The sequence below is a fragment of the Aspergillus candidus genome, assembly GCF_002847045.1.
Source record: "Aspergillus candidus strain CBS 102.13 unplaced genomic scaffold BDW47scaffold_92, whole genome shotgun sequence".
In the NCBI taxonomy this organism is placed as follows: domain Eukaryota; kingdom Fungi; phylum Ascomycota; class Eurotiomycetes; order Eurotiales; family Aspergillaceae; genus Aspergillus; species Aspergillus candidus.
Window position 1 is genome coordinate 1 of NW_020194097.1, and position 24,843 is coordinate 24,843.

Here is a 24,843-nt window from a genome sequence, read left to right on the forward strand (position 1 = left end):
CTCATGTCATTCATTACCATTCATAAATCAAGGTTCGCACAGGCCACGCCAGGCAGCAAACCCTTGTTACATTGGGTTGCGAGTTGATTTTTTTTAATTTTCTTTTTTTTTGTGTATTGTGTTTCGTCCAAGGCTTTTGCTTTCTGGCCAATTTATTTTCCACAATTTTATGAACAATCAACCAGGATAGGAAAAAAGAAGGGATCAAGAGGAGTTTAAAGATAAGAAGCACTCGGAGGACAACCATGGGTGGACTAAGACTGGCTCTGATGGCAATCCCGAGGAATCTGTTGACCCACCCTGCTGTGAACTGATACCATATCCGCAGAACCAGAGGATGGGCAGACATCTCTTCATACCGTGCTATTTGATTTCTGTAATGTCATTATGGTTATTATAATCCATTTACTTCATGCTTCTTGTACTCTTTAGGCGCTATCTAGAAATGGGCTTCCGTTGAAATATACATGTCCCCATCAAGTTACATATAATGTGGCTCTCGTGTTTGGATACCAAGCTGCGCCAGTAGCATCGTTCTAGCGTAGATCATTAATCCTTCCACCTTAGTTCTAGACTGAAGCGGTCTGGGGAGAGGGTGTGGAGGCGGCCCCAGAGCTTGGCCGATTGGGATTAACATTCTTGACTATGGCCTCAGTGGCGTCACAGTGCACGGTGCATTCCATTGCTATTATCAGAAACTAGATGAAGATCTTCAGGCGAGGGCGGTCGATAAGGAAGAAGTCTGTAGAGACGCTATAGAAACTTGGTTGCGCAATCCTGTTTCGTCCCCCACGATCTTCCAGTCCGTGTTATCGTTGAATCGATCTCTAATTATTTGGTCCCTGGATATCCCTTGGCGGAATTATTTGATCAAGAGAGTTCGTAGGAGAGTGTTTGCCTTTACCTTGATTTATTTCGATGAACTGTTTTCCAGGAAGGTGTTCCTTGTCCAGGAAAATTGGCCTCCCTCTTTTCTCCATGTCGAGATGGGAAAACGTCGATCATTCAGGGTCTTGGAACTTGCACTTGGGGCGGATACGATGGCTGCACAAGAGAGACATTCTCGAGACATCGTCCAGAGCAGATGAAAAAAGAAAAGAAGAAGAATAAGAAAAAGGAAAACAGAAAAGGAAAAAAGGTCAACTGGCAATGGTCGAAACCCGCATGTATCTGCTGATGCTCAGTTACGTTGAGTCTCGTCAGGATGGAGATTGATGCGCGATCCAGCGGGGCCGAGTGGGGACCTGGTACCTGCGATACGTCCGTACCGGCGTCCTGTGTAAACAATACCAATAATAATCGACGTACCGGTATGGATCGCGTACTAGGGGGGAAAGTTAATACCTAAACATGGAAAGGTATATACTACGTACCTACGTCGAGTCTCTCGGGGAAGATCCCGAGTGTGTGGAGGTGTGGATGACGAGTGTCGATCCCTTCTTTGGTTCTTTGGTGCTCAAGCCCCTCCCCAGTCATGGTCGCAAAGATGGTGGACTCGGGGCGTTGGGGAACATTCCAGCTGTCCTGTTGGTCTCTGTTACACTACCACACCCTCCTCCTTCTCCATCTCTCCATTCCTCGGAAGAGGAGAGAACTGACCGGTGTGGTACGTGGACATTGGATGAAGAGAGCGTACAGGAAGGATCTAGTTCGACCATGAGGCATCTGGTTATCGTTTCACCACGGCCCACTACTATGGAACGAGTCGGTATGTTTTATCGGGAGCTGGCTCAATAAAGTTAAATGAAACCAATGAAGATTCACGACAGGAATAATAATAATAGCAATGGTGAATGAAAACAACGCTAAGAACAATGGCAAAGACACTCGGTATTACCTCATATTGATTGCAGATTGAGACTTGATGAAACCAAGGTCTATCCACCCCGTTCAACGGTTGAAGGATGGACTAATAGAAAAAGAAAATATCTCAGTCAACCAGAAGACAATGCTATTATGATAGTCAATTCTTTCTTTTCCCTAAAATGGTAGACAAAAGTAAAGGAAACAGAATTAACGACTAATAACTAGAGACAGCAAGAGCACGAAAGGACGGAAGAACAAAAAACCAGAAAAAATAGATAGTAGAATCAAATAAGACAGAAACCTGAAAAAGAAAAAATTAAAATAATGAAAATAATAAACAAGAAAACAAAAAATAGAGACGTTAAAAAGAAAATCAAAAAGAAATAATAAAAAGAAAAAAGATCCACTTCCCAAGACAGGTATAGGGCCACCTCAAATTCCAAGAGGGAACAGAAAGGGTTGCTGTAGGGCGAACAACAGCCACAGACAGGAACATAATGCTGTAGGTCTGGATCTTCTGGGTCCTATAGTAGGCCTCCAGATACCTCTTACCCATACTAATGGTCCTCATAAATACCATTGTTAAATTCGTTCACTAATCTTCCTATAAACCTCCTTCCCCAGCCTGATCTGACAACTATTACTATCATCACTACCACCTCCTCCCACCTGAGTATACTTTGCCATCTAGGTCTCCTACCTTGCCTACCCACTCTTTCTATCCATTCTTCTTCTTTCGTCCTCCACTTCTCGCCAGGAACGACGCCTTCAAGGGTCAAATAATCACGGATTATACTTCTTCGCCGATAATCATCTTGAGACATTTCATTCTACTTGCGTCGTCGACGGCTGTATCCAGGCGTCCCCTTGCTGGTGTTTCCCTGCCCACCCTTTTTGCCTATAACTACATCCCCCTCCGGCACATCTGAGACCAATTCCCACCCGGTTCATCACCCCTCGATCCCTCAACCTTGAGTACAGGATCCCGCCGTATACCGCGTCGAAGGGTTGCTTATCACCACTCGACTCTCGCCCTACTTCCTCCGTCCTTGTCTTTTATCTCAGACACAGTCGCGCCTCCTAGGAAACGGTGTCCTTGATCTCTGCGCCTCCAGATCAGGTCATTCGCTCTTCGTTACTCGAGGAACTCTGTAGTCTGCATTCCTGGCCTTGCTTGGGCCTCTCCAGGCACGCGACGCGCCTCTCATTTTTTGAATCTTGTCTTGACTTTGCCGCTCTACTTTGGGAGAAAGGAAAAAAAAAAAAAAAAAAAGAGCGATGGTGACTAGCTGTAAGTCCGACCGCCTCCCACCCTCCTCCCTCTGCAACCCTGCCACATATATTGAATGTCCTGGCATTTTGTTTATTTCATCTCGTCCGTCCTCCTCTATTCCCCCAACCTCACTTCCTTCTTTCCCTCCCACTCTCTTTCAACTATTCTCATGTCGACCGTCCTTCATTCCTTCTAGCGATTGTGCTCAGCACATCAGTCCCTCTTTCTTCTTTCCCCGTCCCAGATGCTACTCTCCTTCAGTCCTTCACTTGCTGCATACTGATCCTCCTTGCCTGTTCTCCACATTCTCTAGCTCAAGATTCCCTTGTGTTGTAGTCTTTCACTTCTTGTTCGTTTACTTGCATCCTTGGACCTGTCATCGTCGCAACCTTTGTTTCTCCATCAGTCATATCATTCTTGTTCAAACGAAGACTAAACGGTGTGGTGTATAGGTGGAAATCAGGACAAGCCTCTGGAAAAGGGATTCGTGCAACCGGAAGATATGCGAAACGCCTCTGATAGGTTGACTGTTGAAGTGGACTGTCCTTCACTGGGTTCCAGCGAGTGCCCGTCTATGAGTTCAAGTTTCTCACCTCTGGAATCACCTACCCCGACCCCAACGAGCATCTATAGCCAAGGGTCGCTTGCCTCGCCCAGCTGGCACGAAACCGGGTCATATCCTGGTCACTCCTTTGACCGAACGACCGGACCGGCGCCAGTCCGAGGCCCTTTTCGCTTAGCCAGCATGAATTCCAATGAGAACATGGCGTTGCCGCACTACAGCGGCATGGATCCGCACGAGCGCATGCCGATGCCGGATTTCCTCTCCGGATACGACGACAACGTCGAACAGTTCTGGATTCCTTCAGATGCGCCCAAGACCTATGAGTCCGGACATCACGGTCTGCCGTATCCGCCGGCAATGCAACAGTACCCGCCAATGGTTCGGGGCAGCTATCGGAGCCATGCTCCTTCCTACCTCCCAGAGTCCGCTACCAATCCGTGCCTATCGCGGTCTATCTTTCACCATTCCGAGCGTGTACCGTCGTCGATGTCCATGAGCAACATGCTCCCGTGGATGCCCCCGCCAAGCGAGTCTATTGCGCCTCAGACTATCGCTCCCTCACAGGTCGCACCCGTGACCCCGCCGCCTTCTTACACGGACTTCCCGGCCTCCATGAACAATTTCAAGATGCACACACCAACAACCCCAGTGCGATCATGCTCTCTCGGCACCCATTCTGGAACCGACACTCCGATGAGCCGGCTTTCCGGAGGCGCCGCAGACTATATGGATGACTTCCAGCAGTCTCCCGTCTACGCAGATGGCCTGGTACCGCCCCACCGCCAACAGTCACGGAAGGTTGCTCGCAAGCAGTCTTCCCGCCAGAAAATGTCGCTGGATGCCCTGCCCCATATCATTCGACAGGTTCAGTTCAAGTGCCAGGAGCCTGGTTGCAAAGGGCGATTCAAAAGACAGGAGCATCTGAAGCGTCACATGAAGAGCCACTCCAAGGAGAAGCCCCATGTCTGCTGGGTGCCCGGGTGCCAACGCGCTTTCGGGCGCAGCGACAACCTGAATGCCCACTACACCAAGACCCACAGCAAGCGCGGCGGTCGCAACCGATATGTGGCCACTCTTGATGAGACGAGCCCCGACTTCGATCCCGACTTCCGCGGGCAACTCTCCCAGGATGGTCGACCTATCTATGGGTCAAAGCTGGAGGATGTCATCCCCGACACTCGCGAAGTCAGTGTCGACGCCTGGGATGACTGAAGTACATATCCCTACTGGAACAAGCATGATACCCCATGGCATGTCCGCTTGCCAATTTCCTTCTGTCGTTAGATGGGTACAGATATACAGGGCCAGGTGAACCTCGGTCGGCGCGTTGCGGCGTTTCATGTAAAACATGTCCTGGCACTGTTTACTGGACCGCTTGTGCTTTCTTTCCTATTTATGTTGCATACTTTTTGATTTCCTATCTATCATGTCCATTTGGTGAGGCTTTTTACATTTCCTCCAAACTCAGTCATCTTTGTTCCTCGCTCATTTTTCATTTGTTTGTCCTTTTATTCTTTTATTCTTTTCTTTTTTTTTCTTTCCACCTACAAAGGTCGAATAATTTTGCATCACCCGGACAGGATAAAAATGGAAAGGGGGGGGACGAGGGAAGCATTGTATGATCGTGTTGCTTCCGATCTGACAGATCCACTAACCACTCATCATTATATGAGATAATACCAGCCATATACTATATGCTACTTGAACAACTCCGTCAGCGGTACCAAAAAAGAAACCTGACCCAAAAAAAAGTAGTTAAAAAGCAGACTCGTCTTCTGACAGCTATCATCCATCCACATCCACTTTGACATTGTATAGCGGGCCACGAAGTTAGTGAATGATACGTGACGCATCAGCTGCCCGCTGCGAGAGCCCCTCAGCCTGACGAATTCAGATCTGGCGGCGATCGTTCCTTGAATGCCCCGTAGGAGATGAGTAGATGGCGCATGGAAGCCGTACCGAAGTCAGCTAGACCATGACACGTCATAAGCAGATTGCACTTAGTGTTCGAAGGTAGCTAGCCATTCCCCGCGTCTTTTTACTCAATACCAGTACTTGTTTTCAGGGTTGAATCTTTGTTTATTAATTTCTTGATTTATTATTATTGTGATGAAATTGTATATTGCCTATATCAATCTAACACCCTGATCTCCCACCAAGCAAGTTAAAACGCAAAGCAGAGTAGATCAGACGACGATCGATATCAGACGGTGTCATATACGACGCACGGGTGTAATGCCGGTGTCATCCTTCAGGGCAGTGATTGACCGTCGATCCGCGATCATTCCCGCAGTGGGTTCATTTCCCAGGGGTGCTATTTGTTTGGTTCATCTTCGAGTTGTGCTCCACATTCCGTCTTGTCTTGGATGGGCAGTGTGTTTACCTTATTGGTGGATTACCACTAGACTAGGTACCTACTAGATAGTGACTGGTGCCCGAGAATGGGGCAACATAGTAGTAGTGACCTCGGGCACAGTAGCAATAATAGGTATCTAGGTGCTTGGTCCTCGTACGGATACTTTGACCTAATTTTGTCGACTTGTTTCAGCCACCTATAGGCTGTGAAGTATTCGACTACTGGTCAATGCTACTGAGTGACGAGCGTGGGCAAGAGGGTGGGTAGTATTGCAGTTGCATTTCCATTCCATAGTAACGGTGTCTATCCATCGCTGTCTGTCCATGATGTATGAACATGGTTTATGTGAGTAGGTAGGTAAGGTGGGATCTGCGCATACAGTCAGTGACATACATGCATACATACATACCGAATACTGGGTCTGGGTCTTAGTGGATAGGTCGATACTAGCTGTTAATATGCGCTGCGCTATGGAGTACAACTGGGTACTACTCCCGTTAGGTTAGTGGTGAGTGTCACTGCCAGGTTGTGGTGGCCTTCAAGTAGATATAATACTTGGTCTTTATTTATGGAGTAAGAGACGAGCATATACTTGGTGATTTGACTTGATAGAATAGGGTAAAGGAAAATACAACAATGGCATCTTCAGCAATGATAACAACAATTATAATACTAATTGTAATACAGAGTAGTAATACGAAATAATAATAATACTAAAAATAATAATAAAAGAAGAATGAACGCCACATGACTGGGCCAAGAATCCCGGATACCTGGATATTCATGGAGCTTAACGCCTCTAATGGTCCCACATGCCAGGATATGTGTTTCTATTTCTATGAAATCGCAAGCTGTGTCATTTTCCTGTTGTTGATGTTTATCATTTTGTTTACTTTATTCCCATTTGAAATAAATAGAAATGAGCTGGATTGGTTTATCTGATCGACAAAAGTAATAAACACCTGGCACTACTATCATACACCTTGAGTCTACTTCGAGGGCAAGGTGCCCGACAGCCTCACGCTGCGAGTCGATCACCAGGAGGACTGTACCTAGTATCCGTAGATCACTGGCACTAAGCCACCTACTTCAGATAGCATTTCAATGTCTGGGAAGCATCTGTAGCATCATTCCCATTTGTTACACCGAGTGGTCCGTAGTTCGTTGTACTAATTCCCACTGCCACGCCCCAAGAATGCGCATATCCCTATCCCTGTTCGGTGTGATGTCGCACTGCAGCATCTCGCACAGATGATCGACGGCAGTGAACTATTCGGCTGACTTGGTATCTTGGCAGGAGGCCCATAAATTGAACTGATTGGCAGGATATTTTATCCATGATGTGGACGTGCTTCGTGGGCTAACTATGTGCTAATAGATTAATCCTGGGAGGGAAATCGGAGACTGGACCTGCAGAATTGCAAATAGATCTCTCTCTGTCCCTCTTTTGGATCTAGAGCCTTCTTGCGCTAGTCGGATTCGAGGATGGATTGTGGGGGTATTCAGGTGCTGTGCAGCGTGTGCCTTGAATAGGGGACGGGGCGGTGTTGTGGAAAGTTTGGATGTAGGCACTAGACTGAATACAGATATTCTGCTGTATTGCCAGATTACTGCAGGTTATTGATGGAATTATAATAGGTTAATCATGCCGAGTATGCTAAGGTCCCAAGCCTGGCGGTGTGGTCACATACCGACCATGCATGCCGACTTCGCCGATACTACCTCACCATGTATGTGTGTACTTTCTGCCTTCTGTAAACAAGCTTCGCCGGAGCTCTCGGCCCTTTGAGTTATTAAAAAACAATAGCTCGTGGGCTAATGAATCAATTAAGCCAATTAATGAAACGATGGTTGGTGTTGTACTCGTACAGCATGGCAAGGCATGCACCTCGAGAATCCGGCCGTAGCAATCAATTGCACGGTAGTAATCCTACTAGATATGCATCCATGATCTCATCTCCAACGACCAGCCACCCAATCCTACCCTGAAAGTTGAGCTCCGTGCAACTGCCGACCATTGCCAACCTATCGTGTAGTAGATACTGCGTGGGAAATCTCAGGAAGGCTGAGAGAAAGCAGATCGAAGCCGTGGAATGCCAGGGGATGGCCAGCTGGCCAGCCCGGTCGTGCTCCAACCTGGTGTGCATGTACACCAGTCTTGGCTGGCTGAGTACATTAGGTTCTTATCCAGAATTGGAGGTGGCCTGAGACAATAACTCGCCAAGAAACTCACAATCCGCTCCTGCGCCTTCTACTATTTGGCTGCCTTTCTTCCTCATGCATCGGAGACCTGACCGGGATGGTTTGAACTCGGAGACAGCATCTAATTTCCCATTGGTTTCTCGATGCAAAAGAAGAAACAGATAATCAAAATAGTCTCACCGACTCCTTCTGTCGATCCACCTGCTCTGATATTGTGCTCTTGGGCCCTCCTGATCTCGTTCTCTTCCTTCCATTCAGTTGGGCTTCCATTTCTATTTCCTGATTTTCTATCAATATTGTTTTTATGAAAGTAAGCTTGATCTTGCCACATGAGAACAGGGCAGAGGCTGGTTATTGGAGATAATCGGTCCGATGGTGTGACTATAGCCCCATTACGGTATTGACGCAAAGAAACCACACATGATGAAGAGAAAAGGGCGAATGCGCAGATCAAACCCATTGATTCAATCTTCAAGCCAAGTGAGTTGCTAAGCCCGCGTACTGACTCCATAGCAAGGTGTCTCGAGTCTCACCTTGTGATATGTGATCTCACATGCGCCCATCTGGAAAATATTGGGTCGATAGTCTGCTTGAAGCCTCCCCTCGGTGTTTGGTGGGACCTTGTAGGGAAATTTCTGTGGGACAATGTCCGGAAGGATCAAAAAAAATCAAGTTTTCAGCCACGAAAGTGTGGCTGTCGCCTCGCACTTGGCAGGACAGCAGGTTTGAGGCGCGTCGGTTGGTTCTCATTTCAATTATTGCGTTAAGTCTTTGGTGAGGCTAGACTGTGTGCGAAGCTAGTGTTAATATCTGGATAGTCTGGATAGCCTTGATATTCTCGAAAGACTTATATTAACGAGTTCAAAATTCACACGGACAGATGAGGAACTTACTGAGGTATATTGAAGCCTACTGTTGACGACAATGGAAATAAAGAGCACTGTTTCTATACACATTATGCAGTGCATAATATTTGTATTAGTCATGTGCATAACTATGCCCAGTTGGAAAGGCACTAAACTAGCGCGCTTACATAACCTCGCCTTTATAAGCCCACAATCGCGAAACAAATTCTGTTCCAAGCAACAGCATTCATCGTGCGTTTCTCAATAATGACCGCCAAACCGCAGTGAACAACTGGATCCAAGTAACTAGGTACTTGATACTTCATCTATCGGATGTTCAATGATCGAGAGTCAGGCTATCAACCTGTTAATGTGCAGGATTAAGACCCCTCCGATCGTGGGCCCATAACCGACGCAAAGCAAAGCAAGAAAACAAACGTCTCGCATTACTATGATGACTATCCTTCTTTCTGGCACGATGCAGACCCCTGCGGTGGGTGTCCATTAAAATATCAAGCTCAACAGTCTGAGTTTCATCGAGACGTTTGTTTGCTTGCCTTGTCTTCGTATATGAACGGTTCATTTTCTTCTTCCATATAGCTGCTATACAATCAATTATATCGCACCATGACCGAACATGCCCAGTCTAGGAAAGTAAAATCAAGAAGCAGATCAAGACAGTTTCAGCCCCAGAAACAACGTCCCCTCCAACGGCGTCTCATAGTAAGCCGCGATCTCCCCAAACCCAGCCCGCCGGTACAACCCAATCGCGCCCGCCATGATAGGGAGCGTGTCGAGCCGCATCTCTCGATACCCCAGCCCCCTCGCCCGCTGCACAATAGCATCCACCAACGCCTTGCCCAGCCCCATGCCGCGTGCCTCGGGCGAGACAAACAGCCGCTTCATCTCACAGCATGTCGCCGTGGCGTTTGCGTTTGCGTTTGCATCCACATCCACGCCGGAATTGGTCGGCAGCGGGCGGACGGCCACGCATCCGAGGGGCTGGTTGGGCTTGGTAGTGCTATATGCGAGGAGGATCTCGCCCTGAGGAGCGCTGTATTTTCCCGGGAGGGATTCGAGCTCCTCGGTGAAGCCTTGGAAGGTGAGGTCTAGGTTGAGCCACTCGGCGTAGGCTGTGAAGAGGGCTTTGGTGGCGGTGGTGTGGGCTGGTGTTTCAGCCGTGATGATGCGAAAGGGACTTGCTTCTGCAGTTTCTTCCATCGTTTCTGGATACCTAGTACATGTGCGGAGGAATACAGGCTTTGTGCAATATCATGGATGTATGCGACGGTGGATGGATGTCGCGTCACGTTGCCCGGGGTCAACTGATGATTGGTTGCGAGCCTGATCACGAGTTGAGATTGTGTTATAGGATTGGTCTATGGATTAGTGGTGTGAGTTTTCAAGTCGCTGGAGATTTGAAGCCCTGTTGCGCCGTATCGCATCCAGTTAAGCATGGTTAGTTTGCCGATATCGCCGACTGTGAGTCAGAGTTTGACTCATAGACGGGTATATGAAAATCAACAAGCACATGGTTCAGGTGTGAGGAATGCTGCAAATAAATCTCGACAAAAAAAATGAAGATATTGGGACATAGCTAAATAGGCTTAGATGACCGTAGTGTCGATATTGGTATCGGCCTGAGACCCCAGGCCAACAATAGTAGCAAATCGCGGCTGAAATAGCAGACTCTCCTATTGACTTGCCGGCAATCGTCACGTCATTCTTCTGGCCCAAAGTTCGTTATGTTTCTGATCTGTATCTTCAAGATGTCTCATGGGACACGGACCCCATTCTGATCTGATAGATCTTGTTAACATGGGTGTAGTCCATATCTGTTGATGACTTCAGACTATTCATATTGGGAATCTCCGTCAGCTCAGCCACTGACGCTCGAAGTGGACGAGACAGCCCACTAACCCGTCGAGCGAAGCTTATCGCTTGGTTTTATTTTGATTGATGGCCTGTCAAGCATGACCCCTGTCTCCAGTGCGGGGATAAGTCTCCCAAATGCAACTCCATCTTCGTATCATACCCTGCTCGAAGTTGCGGGCAGGCTATCCTGGCTGACAACTGCTGCGCAAGCTCCCTCATTGAGAGAGACCGCTAGTATGCTTTTATTATATTAACAAAAAGGTACCATACGAAAGAAACCGTTGTTGATTCGTTTGATTTCGCGCAATCTGACAATCCCGAGTGAAGCTGTCAATTAGTTTCACGGAAATCCTATGACGATCACCTCAAATAACACAACGAAACAAATGCAAAATACAGCGAGGAAAGACTACACGATGCAACGCTTTGATACATGGCCCTGTATTTAGATGACCCTGGGGTACTCCGTGATCATCAATTCCCTAATTCAGCGCTATGGTGCACTTCGTTCCCGCCCAGTGCCTGAGTCTCGTCCGATGGCCCCCCGACGGCCATCGCCGGACGCTAACTGCAGACGAGCTGCGCGTCGCACCATTGGCTGGGCCCTGTTTTAGCACGAGATTAACCAAGAGACGAGAAGTCTGGAAAGGTGACATCCGATCGTCCATCGCCTTTGGGATCTCCGCTTCAATCACAACTGCTGCCGAATCAGCAGGCGCTTACCAGAACATGTGATGTTGTCTGCAACGTTCGATGTTAATTGTCCGCAGCGCTGGCCAAGTCGCGGTCAGACGTTTGGTGACATGAACAATGGGAAAGGAAAAGACATAAATTGAGCCATGTGCCAACCATCCCTCAATTCCGATTGTTCCTAGGCGCTCCTCCCCCACAAATCGGTCGCTATCATTGACAAAAGCCACAAAACCGCCAATATGACCCGTACAGTATCGAAGCCGATGGGCATCTTTGCCTTCAGCACCCTCGTCGCAGGTGTCCTGGCTGGCCCTAAGGCCTGCGAGGCCGACACCCCGCTCAGCTGCCAGGGTGACGCCAAGGCCAGCTGCTGCTTCAATGCGCCTGGCGGTGCGCTTCTGCTGACCCAGTTCTGGGATACTGACCCCGTGACCGGTCCCGATGATTCGTGGACTCTCCACGGTCTCTGGTCAGTCAGACCCTGCTAGCCTTTGTAATTTGGCTGCGATTACTAACGATAAGCCAGGCCCGATAACTGCGACGGCACCTACGAGTCCAACTGCGACAACAGCCGTGAGTACTCGAATATCACGGACATCCTCGAGGGACAGGAGCGTACCGAGCTGTTGGCCGATATGAACAAGTACTGGAAGGATTACAAGGGAGATGATGAGACCTTCTGGAGCCATGAGTGGGACAAGCACGGTACGTACTAACTCCCCAGCTATGCCTGGTTATCCGTTTCGGTTGATATAGTCACTGACGTACATGATGCAGGCACTTGTGTCAACACCATCGAGCCCGACTGCTATGAAAAGTACACCCCCCAGGTGGAGGTGGGCGATTATTTCCAGAAGGCCGTCGATCTGTTCAAGAAATTGGACACCTACAAGGTAGGTCCGACCCGATAGGCCCACAGTCTATCAATCCCAAAGCAACCATAACGAAACAAGAAATATCAGAGATGCTGACCCCCAGCGCAGGCCCTCGCCGATGCTGGCATCAAACCCGATGAGTCCAAGACCTACGAGCTCTCGGAGATTGAGGCTGCCTTGGCTAAGCTGCATGGCGGCAAGAAGCCCTCCGTCAGCTGCGACAGCGGCGCCCTGAACCAGGCCTGGTACTTCTACAACGTCCAGGGCAATGCCATTGACGGCAAGTACGAGCCGGCTGAGCCTCGTAAGTTCCATATATATTTCTTTCCCGACTCCTTTCGGACGTACATGAGCAAAGAGCTGACTTGCCATAGTGGCCGATTCTGGTTGCCCTAAGGACGGCATCAAATATCTGCCCAAGTAAATTACCACGAGTGCCACGATTCCTGTGAGGCGGTCCCCGGCAAGAAAGGCGTACGGGCTTCCCCAGTGGCTGCGAAGTGATCAATCCAGCTGTTTTTAGAGCGGGTCTTGTATCAATCTGTAAATTCTGACAGGGTTTGAGATTCGATCGGGGAAATTTGTATGTATTGGCTTAACTGGAGACCGCATGTGACCCTAGTATTAGATTCATGAAAACCATTGCAACACTGAGATCTGTACAAATGAAAGGCCACTGTATACCAATTTCCCACCCATCGAGATTCTAAATATCCAATAACACGGTTGTCATTGTCGAGCTTCGTCCCGTGGAGAGCTATCAACTGAGGGGTAGTACGCGCAACCTCTGCTCGTATACTGCAGCTGTATTCGACGGCTTTCTAGACTGAGTGACAATGGCTGCTTCATTGTTCTCTTGAACGAGACTTTGATCATAACAGCTTGAGAAAATGATATATCTTGCTGGACGGGTCCACTGTCCATTCAGACTCGTTTTTCGCGTAGGAAAAAACGCTTATAGTGTGACATGGTCCAATATGATAGGAAACCGGAGCCCACGCAAACCAGAATGAAAGTTTTCGTGTTGTCTTGCGATTTTTGCGACACTCTCTCTGGACTGAAAGCTGTCCGTAATTGGACATGCGCTGTGGTTGGGCAGGATACAAGATATTCAATCATGCCTGGTTGTTCTGGTGTCGTGTCAACTCGACACTATTAGTTGGCTGCCCGCACACATGTTCAACTTGTCAATCAATTATACTGGACCTTCCGTGGAAATCCAATAGATTTTGGGGTTTGTTGGTTGGGCAATTCCGGGGATTTTGGTCTCGGGGCGACAGGGCTACCCGTAGGCGGGATAAACGGGTACGCCCACGAGTTCATCCTGCAGCCATCCGCTATGGATAAGGGCCATAAAGCCAGTCTACTGGAAGTACATCTTGGGTATATCCAGTAGAAGTAAAGGCGTAAACAGGAGTTCGTGAGAACCCCTAGATCCCCTTCAACCGGACATTTCTCCTGTCTTCGTCCTCCTTGGCGCCAACACGGTCCAAGAAGTCCATACGACCAAGGAAGCCCTCTTTGGCTCTGCTGTGGACGGTGAGCTCGTCCCGGATGCCAGCCTGATCCACGTATGCAGCCCAGTCCAGGCGCGACTTCTCGACCGTATTGATCTTCGGGCCACGAGCATTCTCCTCCTGGCCTGTCGCATCGATCGACTGCTTCTCCCAGCTCTTTTTGATAGCTCCGGTGGGGTTAGGGTCAAATCGCGAGACCTTGCGAAGTGGCCTGCGCAGTTTGATGCCCGGTATTCCCTTCGCGTCATCCTCAGCATTAGTGGCCACCGCTCCTGAATTATGTTCGTTTGCTAGAAAGAGCCTTGCTTCGGCCGAGTCCTTCGAAACGACCTTCTCTTCGGTGATCATCTCCCCTGCAAATTCATACGTCCGTTTGATCTTTATTATCTCATCCGTATGCTGGGGTTTCTGCTGTGTCTCCTCGATTGGTGCTCTGTGCTCGCGCATACTGATGTCTTGGTTTTCTCCGTCCGCCATGTTATCGTCTGTTTTCTCGGTATGCGAAGGTGCCGCGGGGGATTCAGAGTCGCGCTCGTTCATCTTGGCCCATAACGCGTCAACGTCGACTGTTGCGCCATCGATTTTAGCAAGTGGCTTTCGCTCTTCCTTCCTAAATGCAGGATGGTTAGAATATTTCCTTGTGATCCACGATTCAACGACCCTACATTTGCATCTTCATGGCGCGTGTCCGTACAAACCCTCCCGGACCACCCTCGTCGTCATCGAGATCCAGATCGTCTTCATCGTCGCCTTTAGCCTTGGACTTATTCCCCTTTCTTTTTTTCTCCTTTCTCGATTTTGCTTTCGTTATCGTAGCCTCGTCTCCAGAATCTAGCGCAGCGTTTTCTGTTTCTGCCTTTCGTTTCTTGCTGGCCTCCTCATCGGAATCGGAAGACAACACCTCATCATCCTGGCCGTCGAGCTTGAAGTCTTCGTCCGCCTCCGAGTCATACTGGTCGTCATCTAGCTCCATTTCAGGATCCTGAGATACCGGTTTGGTTGACATTGTTGCGCAGAGATAAGGGAAAGCAATGATCGAACGATTAGTTGAATGTTGATAGAGGGCAAAGCTGGAAATCGATGCGATAAAAGGATTCTGCCAGGCGGTGTGCATGACCAAATGTGTTATGTAAGCATCGTGGCCAATAATAATGAATATTCGCGTACCGAGGTATACCGTGGTGGAGAAGGGTTGTTCAGGTACGTTGCGATCAACTTACACCACCAGCCTCGCATCTAGGCCGTATGCCATCAGCTCTTCGACATGTATTATATTCTGAGATAATAAAATATGGAGCGGCTAAATCAGGGTAGGCATCCAGCCCACCTGGAGCCACTGGAGCTCGAGATTCTAGAGCGGAGAGATGCCTTCGGCTTGCCCCCCAAGGCTACCTGCGACGTCCTGGTGGATGTCTTCTTCAGATGGGTATCTCCAATCTTGCCCGTGGTGAATCGGCATGATTTTATGAAACGCTATCACCATACTGAAGAGCGTCCGTCGATTCTTTTGCTGCAGGCAATGTTCACTGTGGCATCTCGATTCATAACGGGTCAACAAAGTCAAACAATTACAGCAGTTTCACCGCGCTGGTTCTACAAAAAAGCGAAAGCACTGTATGATGCTGGGTATGAGCAGGATCTCCTTATTGTAATACAGTCTGTGACTCTTCTGGGGGTCTACTGGGATGGTCTTGATGGTAAGACATCCTGCGAGTTAGTTGTTATAAAGTGTTGACCTGTCATAGATCTGACAGAAAGTGGTCTCTTTTATTGGAGTCGGCTGGGGATTGCTTTAGCACAGGAACTAGGATTTCACGAGAGGTAACGAGATATCAAATCTCTGTAAATTGCGAATGCTCACAAATGCTGCAGAGAAAAGTATTTGAATCTCAGTCAGCCAAAGCAAGGTCTGTGGAAGCGCATCTGGTGGACTCTCTACACGCGAGATCGCTCTGTTGCTGCAGCATTTGGTCGTCCACTACATATTCACGCAGATGACTGCACAGTGGAAGAGTTAACAGAGAACGACTTTATTGAGCACGATGAAGAGCTCCAAATCGAGTACCCTACTGATGAACTCGGAGCGCGATTCTTCATCCAGTATGTCAAGCTCTGTCAACTCATGGATCTAGGCCTATGTTCAAAATTGTCGTCTCGGTCAGATCAGGCTAGTCGACAAGCTGAGACCGCCCAGTGCGAGCTTGGCTTGAACGAGTGGCTTGTATCTTGTCCACCACAACTGGAGTGGAGGCAATCGCGCCATAACTTCTTATCCGCCATGTTATTTTCTACTTTTCAGTATGTATTACTTCGTCAAAATAAGCATTTTCTTCGTCGCTAATGTATAGCAGTACACTTGTATGCCAGTTGCACCTCTTACAGGCACCAGCGTCTTCCGTGGAGTCACGAAGCTCAGCAATTCATTCCGCTTCGACCGTAATCTCAATTCTAGAAAATCTACAGTCCCACGACGAGCTCCAGTACAGCCCTTCTTTTATGTAAGCTTTGACTCTGGTCTTCATCCGAACAATAGCTAATTACAACTAGTATCTGCCATGCCGTCGTGTCCTTTGTCACTCTCAAGTGTCAAATGGAGGCTTCGATGCCGTCTCTCCTTCACGCGATTCGATCGAAACTCGAAGCCAATCTCGAAATAGTGGAAATCTTATCTCGGACATGGCCCATCGCGAATATATTCATGGAACTTTTCCAGAGCATGACGAGTCCGGAACGGTTTAACCATTTGCTGTCGGCTGCGGTGGAAGAATGCCGAAAACGCGCCGGTGGTGAGCAAACAGACACATCAAGACCAGCCGGACCTTTCAGAAGGCCAAAAGTAAAACAGGTGATTCTTCCGCAAAGTAGGCTTGTTCTCCAGATTCTGCGAAGAGAAACCTTTAGGCAGCCGACCAATCTATACCAAGCGTCAGATGCAATCAACCATGACTCGACGCTCAGTGGGGAATCTTCCTCACATTATGCTACATTGGAAGGCTTAGATGACTACGAACCAACTTCAGAGGCGCTCGAGCCTTCTGCGGTGTTGCGAAACCTGCAGGAGATGATTCGGCTCCGTCAGAACCATTCCTGAGTCACTATTAGCTCCTCTATGGGTATGGTGTTACGAAATGGTTTAGATTGTTCTCGCCTTGCAGTGGGAGATCACGACGGGGATTACTTCTCGCAAAATTACTGGGGCTTGCTTCATCTTGAATCCATTGTGGGTGGAGGTGCTCGTATAAATCCAGAAGATTGCTACGCGGTTGAGCTTAAATTTGGACCCAACGGTGCTTATTCTGGGCAGCGGCCTTACGCTCACCCAATACTTCCCCGTCGCCGGATTCGAACTCGAGTTTGTGCTCGTCTTCATGGGTATATTTATCAGGTCGGTGCCCTGTATACTATCTTACAAGACGCGACATGTGAAATTGATGCCGGCGAAGCTGAATACGAGGAATGAGCTGGTATTCAAAGCGTCCGCAGGCTCATCAGCCATTGAAGCTGTGCGATTGCTAGTTCCCACTTTGATCTATACATAGGCGAATACAGATGTGACATTGGGGCTAATTAGAACAAATAATTTGCTAATTAATTTGTGTTTCATGCAGTTAATGCTGGGGACATACCCATTAATGATTGATAGGCAGATCATTTATTAGCCCCTCCCTTATTGCTAATAGCATTCAACAATGTAAACCCATCATCCCCAATTTGCCCAAGCACGTATTCTTCCTGCGTCCCGAACCATATTGCCGGCGCATCATCCTCATCCAACGCCGGCGGAAGCCACCGCACATCATACCTCCCACTATCACTGTGAGCAGCATGGACCGGATTAATTGAAGGTTGGCGGGAAGGGCACCAGTGGCGAACAGCAGCCACGGCACTATTGGATGTGGTGGTAAGTAATCGCGTTTGCGAAGGATGCCACACTATCTGTCTAACAGGGTGTTCATGGACCAATATCGAGACCAGAGCGGTCGTCTGTCCCAGCTCCCAGATCCATACGATGTTTGGCCGGTTTTGGTCAACTGTCGTTAGAAGGTTGCCGTTAGAGTTGAATGCGATCAGGGAGACGCCCCGTGGGGAGCCCGTTGGCTCTGTGATGATGCTGAATGCTTGGGGCCCGGAACAATCGCCGTATTCGAGACTGCCGTCGTTGGCGTATCGTTCGCTCCAGACGGTTGGGGGGTGTTGGTCGATCTGGAAACTGTGCGAGAGGGAGGTCGAGCAGGAAAACTGGAAATATAACAGTCAGATACATTCTCCCCAGGATATGTAGAGGCAGTTAAGGTGTTCTCACGGTTTTGGTGCTCAGCAAGTCGACTGATCCATCAACCTTTGCAACAGCCAGATACTCTGACGCACCTCTTCCACCATCGACAGGTCCCCATTCAAGGCCTCGGACGCCTAGATCAAAGGAATCGTCCACCCCCGGAGGACCAGTGTACGTTCTAAACAGCTGTCCATCAGCCGTGAAGATCAAAACCTTGGTGCCGCAGCTAGCAGCATCCCAAACGGCAATCCATCGCCCATCCGGGCTCCACTTCAAGCCCTGCGCATCAACTGTAGGGAGTACCGAGCGCCCAATCACTTCATAGGATCGATACCCGTGAATCGTGAGGATGTCTGTAGTGTCGGGCTTGAGGAGAACCGCCAATTCTCGGGTCCTCGGCCGGTAGCCGAAGCCATAATAGTGGGCGAATTTCGGACTCTTGATAACCTGGCTGTGACCAGTGTCTAGCCCAAAAATGGTTAATTTGGTGTTCCATGCGTGGAAGACGATGACCTCGTTGGAGTCGCCGCCGAAATCGATGTTCATGAACCCCGGCTCGAGACTTTCGATTTCAGCATGCAGGTCTAGCGGATCGAGCTGCCAAACGAGGAGACGCGTATCGCTTGCATGAAGCAAGCGTCTTCCGGGCTCCCGATTGTCCCCGGGCGATGAGACAGGCTCTTGTCGTGAGAATTTTAAGAATTTGGTGGTGTTTTCTTTGACCTTGACGGTTTGTACATCCTTGAATTGTGATGAGGTTGGATTGAGATGGACGAAAATTTCTTTTCCATTAATCTGGGCCGCATATGTCCCATCGTCAGATAGTGATATCGACGGTGATACTGATTCATGAGTCAGTTGATATCCAGTGTGTAGAAGATAGCGGGAGATTCACCCCCTCCAGTAAAGTCCATTATTGATACACGACAGACTACTGGCCGTGATATGCACAATTTAGACTGTGATTGAAATACAGTAAATCAAAAATGTCTAGGGATCATAGAAAGCTTATTATGTTCATAATGCGCATCTTATACTAAACAATTGACTGCCCAAGAGCAAGTCCGTTGTCATGTAGATAAATCCCACTCAATGCGGTGGAACGGACGCCAAGCCTCAGATAAGATAAAGGTGGCGGGGTAAATATAGTCCGTTCCGCGATAACGCCGCCAAAAAAAAAGACCGATTCCCGATTGAGAGGAAATCTTCGGTCATGAATAGCGACAGCGCCTCTTCGCCCTTTTAACTGTGTTTGTTCTCCATTCGCAAATATAGGCATACTACGACATCTTGTCCCCCTCCTGGGGCGCTTTTTACCGGCCGTTGAACGCTCAAAGATCCTGAAAATGGCTGTTCCCGAAACCCAGGCTCCGCAGCAAGCCCCCGCCGAAGCGCAGAATGCGCCGGCGAAGCTGAGTTCTGAGCCCAAGAAGAAATTGCTGGGCAGAGAGTTCTATAAGAGTCTTGGGAGCCCAAAGTACATCGTTGCGCCTATGGTGGATCGGTCTGAGTTTGTATGTGTTCTTATCCACTCGTTGCGAATTATTCACTGACCAATTTTTATTGAAATAGGCCTGGCGCATGCTCACCCGATCCTTTATGCCACCCGATAGTCCGACCCCACTGCTTTCTTACTCTCCTATGTATCATGCGCGATTATTTGGCGAGAATGCGGGTCATCGTGACTCGTGCTTTAGACCTACTCGCGCAGAAAACGGCGACGAAAACAACACTCCCTACCTCGATGGCAACCCCTCGATCGATCGACCGCTCTTTGTGCAGTTCTGCACTAACAACCCGGATGAGTTCCTGGAAGCGTCTAAGCACGTTGCACCATATTGCGATGCGGTGGATTTGAACCTAGGGTGCCCGCAGGGGATCGCGAGAAAGGGACATTACGGAGCGTTTCTGCAGGAGGATTGGGACCTGATCTACAAATTGATCAACCGGTTACACAACGAGTTGCCGATCCCAGTGACTGCCAAATTTAGAATCCAAGAGACCAAGGAGAAAACATTGGAATATGCCAAGATGATTCTGTCCGCGGGTGCAAGCATCATAACGCTGCATGGACGCACGAGGGAGCAGAAGGGTCACAACACTGGCATCGCAGATTGGAGTTATATCCGGTATTTGCGGGACAATTTGCCGCCAGATACCGTTATTTTCGCCAACGGCAACATCTTGAGCTACGGTGATCTGGAGCGCTGCCTTGAAGAAACGGGCGCTGATGGCGTCATGAGCGCTGAAGGTAACCTGTCGGACCCGAGTGTCTTCAGTAAGCCGCCTGCAGAAGGCACTCACGGACGAGAATACTGGCGCGGTCGAGACGGGCGAGGCGGTTACCGAATTGACGCGGTGTTCCGTCGGTATCTCGACATCATCTATAAATATGTTCTAGAACAGCCAGCACCAGAACGGAAGCCACTCTACCTTCCATCCGATCCCGAACAACCCGAACCGGAAGCCGATACAGTCGCCGAAGAGGAAAGCGAGGGCCCACCAAAGAAGAGGCAGAAGCGGGAAAGGAACAAGAGACCGGCCTCTCCTAGCTTAGGGGTCATGCAAGGCCATCTCTTCCAACTCCTCCGACCGATGGTCTCCGTGCACACGAATGTCCGCGACGCGCTAGCAGCCTCAAGGCCCGGCGACATGGTTTCCTTTGAACGCGTTCTGTCGCTGACCGAGAAAGCGGTCAAGGCAGGTCTGGACGAGTACGAGGAGCACCCGGAGCGTTTTGAGACACCCGCAGATGCCGATTTGAAGGGCTCCAAAGCGACAATTGCCGAGTACGGGCGGCCGTTTTGGATTTGTCAACCCCACATTCGACCTCTGCCTGAAGAAGCTATGGAACTTGGGGCACTCACGGCGAAGAAGAAGGGGAAGGGCAAGGAGAACAAGCCTGCCTCAGGCGATGAGCCTTCGGACAAAGAGAAGATCCCGAATACGGAGGGAACTGCCGCGCCCTCTGACAAGCCAGTAGAGCAGGATTCGGCTACGGCAACACCAGACCGTTTGGTGAGCGGCTGAACAAAGCGTATGTGGTTCAGGAGTATGGGATATCATATTATTTTGGGTTGAGCGTTGGGCGTGAACTGCTCATGTTAGTATATACTTAGAGACTAGAATTGCATAGCGTCTGCTAGTTAGATAATTGCCAATACATGTGTCCTATTACGCGTGACCAGGAATTCATCTGATCAATTGGTAGGCCTGAAAACAATTGGTATCACGAACTCAAATACAGAAAAACCCAGCCCGCCCGAACTCCAAACAATCCCCTATCAACAACGGTGTACTCAGAAATCCATCGTAAGTTGCGGCGCCATCTTCTCAAGATCCTCAACCTATGTCAACACGTCAGTAACAGTTCCAAATAATAATAAAAAGGTGTAAGTGTAAAGGGGGAAAAGAAAGAAACAAACCTCCAAAAACCCATCACCCCCACCACCCTCCGCCCTCTCATACGCCGCCCTCGCCAACGCCTCCCTCACAAAGACATCCACATACTTAGCGATAACCGAATTCGCCTCCTTCGCCACCTTCGTCTTCGGATTCTGGAAATGCTGGTGCAGCAACCGCGTGAGCAGCTTCGTCGGAATGGCAGGCTCACTCGAGAGGACATCGTCGGCTTCGGGCTGCGCGTCTGTTATCTCCGCGAGGATGTAGTCTGGCTCTGGGGAGGGTTCGCGGCTGCTGATGCTACCGTTGCTGCTGCTGCCTGCTTCGGAGCCGGATGCCGACCCCGAAGCGGAGGGTGGTGGGCTTTCGGTGCGCGCGGGCCGCTTGTCTTTTTGTTTTTGTGATTGCGTTTTTTCTTTTGGTTGCGCGGGTTGCGAGCGTTTGGCTTTTGGTTTAGATGATGAGGATGAGGCGGGTGCTGCTGTTGTTTCTTTTGATGTTGTGGGATCGGTGGGCTTGGAGGGCTTCGTTTTAGGTTTCGCTTTGGATGTGCTCGTGGAGGGGCCGGCGCTGGCGCTTGGGGATGCGCGACTTGGAGGATTGAAGGGAAGGCGGCGTCTCTTTTGGGGGGGTTGTCTTTCGGGAGGCATTGCGACTAACAGTAGAAGAAATAAGTCCTACGTAGATTCGTGGATCTTATTCGGTAGAATTGGTTTTTCTTTTGGCCTGACGGGGATGAAATGAGACGAGATGAAATGCCACGATAGATGCGGATAGATACGCGTGGGTCACAACGCGTCGTCATGTGATACTGCTTATATTTGACGTCATTTTCTACAATTACGGAGTATGTCACAACACTCAATTATCTGTATCAAGTGTCCTTGAGGATACCAAAATATAGTCCAAGTAGACTTAAAGACCAAGTGGTTCCCCTTGTGGTCTCACGACCGTCACTTCCAACCCCGCCTCTTCCAACACCTCCCTAGACAACTTCCAGTCCACTCCAAACAGCCCCGAGTTAAATCGACATGATCGTAGCTCTCCCAGAGGTATATTTGCGGGGTCTTTATTGTCGGGTTGAGACCGTAATTTCTCTAACTGGGTTTTCGTGTCTGCAACCGCGAGTGCCGTGTTCTGTAAAATAACGGCAGGCGGGCTGACAGAGCGCCCAAAGCCTCTCGACGTGAAAAGACAGATGATCCAGTGTCGTTTTTTCCTGTGGTCTCCTTTGTAGTCTTCTTCCTGCGGTGGGATGATGAGCGCTGTGCCAATTGGCAGTTGTATTTTTCTAGTGTTCTTTTGCTGTTGTGTTTCACCGGTGTTCACAGTCTCGGTCGTCAGAAATTGCTTGTTCTTGAGATAATTTTGACAGTGAGTTCTGTAAATCTTGAAAGCAGCAGGATACTGCACTCCATTGGTTCTTTGTTATCAATGAGCTGCAACCAGAGAGGTTTTACCTGAGACCTGCCTTTTTCTTAAACGCTTCAGCGATCCCCTTCCCCCAGCTTCCTTGGCAGTTACATGCATCTGACCAGTGAGAAGACGATTAGCTCGTGTGCTCTCCTGCTATAGTGGGGAAGAAAGACATACGAATCAAGGCCGCTCCGTCTGGTGCGTCGAAGAGATCGCCTTGAACTTCAGTTATCTTGCTGCTTGGGCTAGAGCTCATTGTGACTGGATGTCCTGAAGGCAATTCGTAGTGGACGGATGGATAGAATCTTGAGACAAGCGTGCTATGTAGCAGGTGGGGATGGGAGAAATTTATATGGAATGTAGAAACAGGAGAAATAACGGATGGGTGAAAAAAGTGCATAGCGTCGAACAACTCGTATTGGCCAAGCGGAATAGCAACCTAAATAACAGGCAACAGCACGTCATTGAGTCATTTCACACGAGCTATGGTATACTCAAACTCATTTATCCATACAACATCTATTAATATGCACGCCTTTCGTCTTTTTGTCTCTGAACCCAAAAAATAAAGTGCAGCAAGTTTCCATCCAGGACATCAAAGAAGATAAGGAGAGAAATGCGTCACTAAACATTGTCCGAAGATCCAGGAACCGATCGTCTGCGCGAAAGCAGGCGTCCCAGATCGTGTGCCTTTTTGACAGACCAGGACCTTCCGTCTTCTCTGCCAGCAGAAAGCTCGCTGTCTTGGTGCTCGTGCCCTGGTGTAGACGCAGCAGTTGATTCTCGAGATCTATGTCCGTATCCCCACGAGGAAGAACTCGTCACACTGCTAGATTTCAGTCTTCGAGTCATCGATCGCGAGATGTTTTTGAGAATCCCTGTCTCCTGATCATAGCGCTCCAGCCGCGCAATTTCACCCATAACAGTCACCCCGTTGTTTGCAAAGTTCTCCTCATGAACAGGGATGTACAGAACCACACCGCGGTTTGGGGGGACTTGAAGCAAATCTTGAAGGGCCGACTGAATCAGGATGGTGCTGCGAAGGTTTGTAATTGGGGCTATAAGGTATGGCAGCGCATATATCTTCATCAAATAAGCCGGCGACCCCAAGACGCCAAATTGGATACATGCATCCTGCTGGAGTGTGACCATCATGAAAGGGGTGGGTTTCTGGTAGACCTGGGCGAGGCGAGACGTGATTTGTGAGACGAGAGTTTCGTTATCCTTGATCTGTCTTGATCAGTCCTGATCAAATAATTGCACAATTGATCACTGTTACATACCCTGGTATTGTACTTAATATCCACTACAACGATCGACTCTTGATTGATCCGGGTTCTCGGCGACACCAACGGCCCACGAGCGCTGAATGCATCCTCGAAATATCGAGTCTTCACTCGAGAAGCCGGCTCCTCCTCGAGGCTTTTATTCACCAGGCGAGGGGGCTTTGTTTCTGTAGATGGGCGGGATTTCATTTCTGGAACCGTGCTCTCCTCCTCTTCTGCCTCATCGATGAACACCGACGGGATCATAGGGTTTCTCTCCAAGCTGGACTTCTGCTTTAGAGTTACTTCTGATACGGTCCCAGGCATCATTGCGTGAAACATTACAGGAGACTCGAGGACCGGGATTATGGGGTCCAAATTGCTCGAAGAGTCGGAAGTATTGTGGTAGCGCTTGAAACGACTGAGGTCCAATCGATGGTGTTTCGAGCTCATGATGTCCCAGATCGAATGGCCACT

At 49.1% G+C, this 24,843-nt stretch overlaps 12 protein-coding genes across 12 annotated transcripts; 4 read left to right on the forward strand and 8 right to left on the reverse strand.

The window, feature by feature from the left end:
* Positions 1-2,857: 2,857 nt before the first annotated feature.
* Positions 2,858-5,008, forward strand: brlA (C2H2 type transcription factor BrlA). The gene is made up of 2 exons (XM_024820297.1): positions 2,858-3,097; positions 3,532-5,008. Exons 1-2 carry the CDS (start codon positions 3,085-3,087, stop codon positions 4,854-4,856), a joined length of 1,338 nt encoding a protein of 445 aa, XP_024667434.1. The 5' UTR covers positions 2,858-3,084; the 3' UTR covers positions 4,857-5,008.
* Positions 5,009-7,871: 2,863 nt separating this feature from the next.
* Positions 7,872-9,030, reverse strand: BDW47DRAFT_113956 (uncharacterized protein). Its single transcript, XM_024814538.1, has 3 exons — positions 8,736-9,030; positions 8,383-8,671; positions 7,872-8,323 (listed from the first exon to the last, which is right to left on the reverse strand). The coding sequence occupies exons 1-3, from the start codon at positions 8,763-8,765 to the stop codon at positions 8,184-8,186; spliced, it is 459 nt and encodes a 152-aa protein (XP_024667435.1). The 5' UTR covers positions 8,766-9,030; the 3' UTR covers positions 7,872-8,183.
* A 289-nt stretch (positions 9,031-9,319) lies between these two features.
* On the reverse strand, positions 9,320-9,656 carry BDW47DRAFT_113957 (uncharacterized protein). Its single transcript, XM_024814539.1, has one exon. It carries the CDS (start codon positions 9,628-9,630, stop codon positions 9,415-9,417), a length of 216 nt encoding a protein of 71 aa, XP_024667436.1. The 5' UTR covers positions 9,631-9,656; the 3' UTR covers positions 9,320-9,414.
* Position 9,657: 1 nt separating this feature from the next.
* On the reverse strand, positions 9,658-10,625 carry BDW47DRAFT_113958 (GNAT family N-acetyltransferase). The gene has a single exon (XM_024814540.1). The coding sequence runs from the start codon at positions 10,266-10,268 to the stop codon at positions 9,720-9,722; it is 549 nt and encodes a 182-aa protein (XP_024667437.1). The 5' UTR covers positions 10,269-10,625; the 3' UTR covers positions 9,658-9,719.
* A 1,229-nt stretch (positions 10,626-11,854) lies between these two features.
* On the forward strand, positions 11,855-12,914 carry BDW47DRAFT_129932 (T2 family ribonuclease; the record flags this gene model as incomplete). Its single annotated transcript, XM_024817044.1, has 5 exons — positions 11,855-12,084; positions 12,142-12,320; positions 12,393-12,508; positions 12,599-12,794; positions 12,865-12,914. 5 exons carry the CDS (start codon positions 11,855-11,857, stop codon positions 12,912-12,914), a joined length of 771 nt encoding a protein of 256 aa, XP_024667438.1.
* Positions 12,915-13,878: 964 nt separating this feature from the next.
* On the reverse strand, positions 13,879-15,048 carry swc5 (putative Swr1p complex component (Swc5)). Its single transcript, XM_024820298.1, has 2 exons — positions 14,673-15,048; positions 13,879-14,617 (listed from the first exon to the last, which is right to left on the reverse strand). Exons 1-2 carry the CDS (start codon positions 15,011-15,013, stop codon positions 13,921-13,923), a joined length of 1,038 nt encoding a protein of 345 aa, XP_024667439.1. The 5' UTR covers positions 15,014-15,048; the 3' UTR covers positions 13,879-13,920.
* Positions 15,049-15,251: 203 nt separating this feature from the next.
* BDW47DRAFT_135192 (transcription factor domain-containing protein) lies at positions 15,252-17,500 on the forward strand. Its single transcript, XM_024818272.1, has 4 exons — positions 15,252-15,704; positions 15,753-15,828; positions 15,880-16,309; positions 16,541-17,500. The coding sequence occupies exons 1-4, from the start codon at positions 15,299-15,301 to the stop codon at positions 17,096-17,098; spliced, it is 1,470 nt and encodes a 489-aa protein (XP_024667440.1). The 5' UTR covers positions 15,252-15,298; the 3' UTR covers positions 17,099-17,500.
* A 134-nt stretch (positions 17,501-17,634) lies between these two features.
* Positions 17,635-19,254, reverse strand: BDW47DRAFT_95336 (WD40 repeat domain-containing protein). The gene is made up of 3 exons (XM_024820299.1): positions 19,179-19,254; positions 18,311-19,125; positions 17,635-18,246 (listed from the first exon to the last, which is right to left on the reverse strand). The coding sequence occupies exons 1-3, from the start codon at positions 19,195-19,197 to the stop codon at positions 17,656-17,658; spliced, it is 1,425 nt and encodes a 474-aa protein (XP_024667441.1). The 5' UTR covers positions 19,198-19,254; the 3' UTR covers positions 17,635-17,655.
* Positions 19,255-19,510: 256 nt separating this feature from the next.
* On the forward strand, positions 19,511-21,463 carry BDW47DRAFT_113964 (tRNA-dihydrouridine synthase family protein). Its single transcript, XM_024814541.1, has 2 exons — positions 19,511-19,797; positions 19,856-21,463. Exons 1-2 carry the CDS (start codon positions 19,630-19,632, stop codon positions 21,311-21,313), a joined length of 1,626 nt encoding a protein of 541 aa, XP_024667442.1. The 5' UTR covers positions 19,511-19,629; the 3' UTR covers positions 21,314-21,463.
* Positions 21,464-21,554: 91 nt separating this feature from the next.
* BDW47DRAFT_95338 (CENP-X/MHF2 family protein) lies at positions 21,555-22,360 on the reverse strand. The gene is made up of 2 exons (XM_024820300.1): positions 21,709-22,360; positions 21,555-21,630 (listed from the first exon to the last, which is right to left on the reverse strand). The coding sequence occupies exons 1-2, from the start codon at positions 22,333-22,335 to the stop codon at positions 21,583-21,585; spliced, it is 675 nt and encodes a 224-aa protein (XP_024667443.1). The 5' UTR covers positions 22,336-22,360; the 3' UTR covers positions 21,555-21,582.
* A 112-nt stretch (positions 22,361-22,472) lies between these two features.
* BDW47DRAFT_113966 (putative ADP-ribose 1''-phosphate phosphatase) lies at positions 22,473-23,496 on the reverse strand. Its single transcript, XM_024814542.1, has 3 exons — positions 23,279-23,496; positions 23,157-23,215; positions 22,473-23,092 (listed from the first exon to the last, which is right to left on the reverse strand). Exons 1-3 carry the CDS (start codon positions 23,355-23,357, stop codon positions 22,601-22,603), a joined length of 630 nt encoding a protein of 209 aa, XP_024667444.1. The 5' UTR covers positions 23,358-23,496; the 3' UTR covers positions 22,473-22,600.
* A 166-nt stretch (positions 23,497-23,662) lies between these two features.
* BDW47DRAFT_135194 (MIF domain protein) lies at positions 23,663-24,819 on the reverse strand (the record flags this gene model as incomplete). Its single annotated transcript, XM_024818273.1, has 2 exons — positions 23,663-24,331; positions 24,385-24,819. 2 exons carry the CDS (start codon positions 24,817-24,819, stop codon positions 23,726-23,728), a joined length of 1,041 nt encoding a protein of 346 aa, XP_024667445.1. The 3' UTR covers positions 23,663-23,725.
* Between the last annotated feature and the right edge of the window lie 24 nt (positions 24,820-24,843).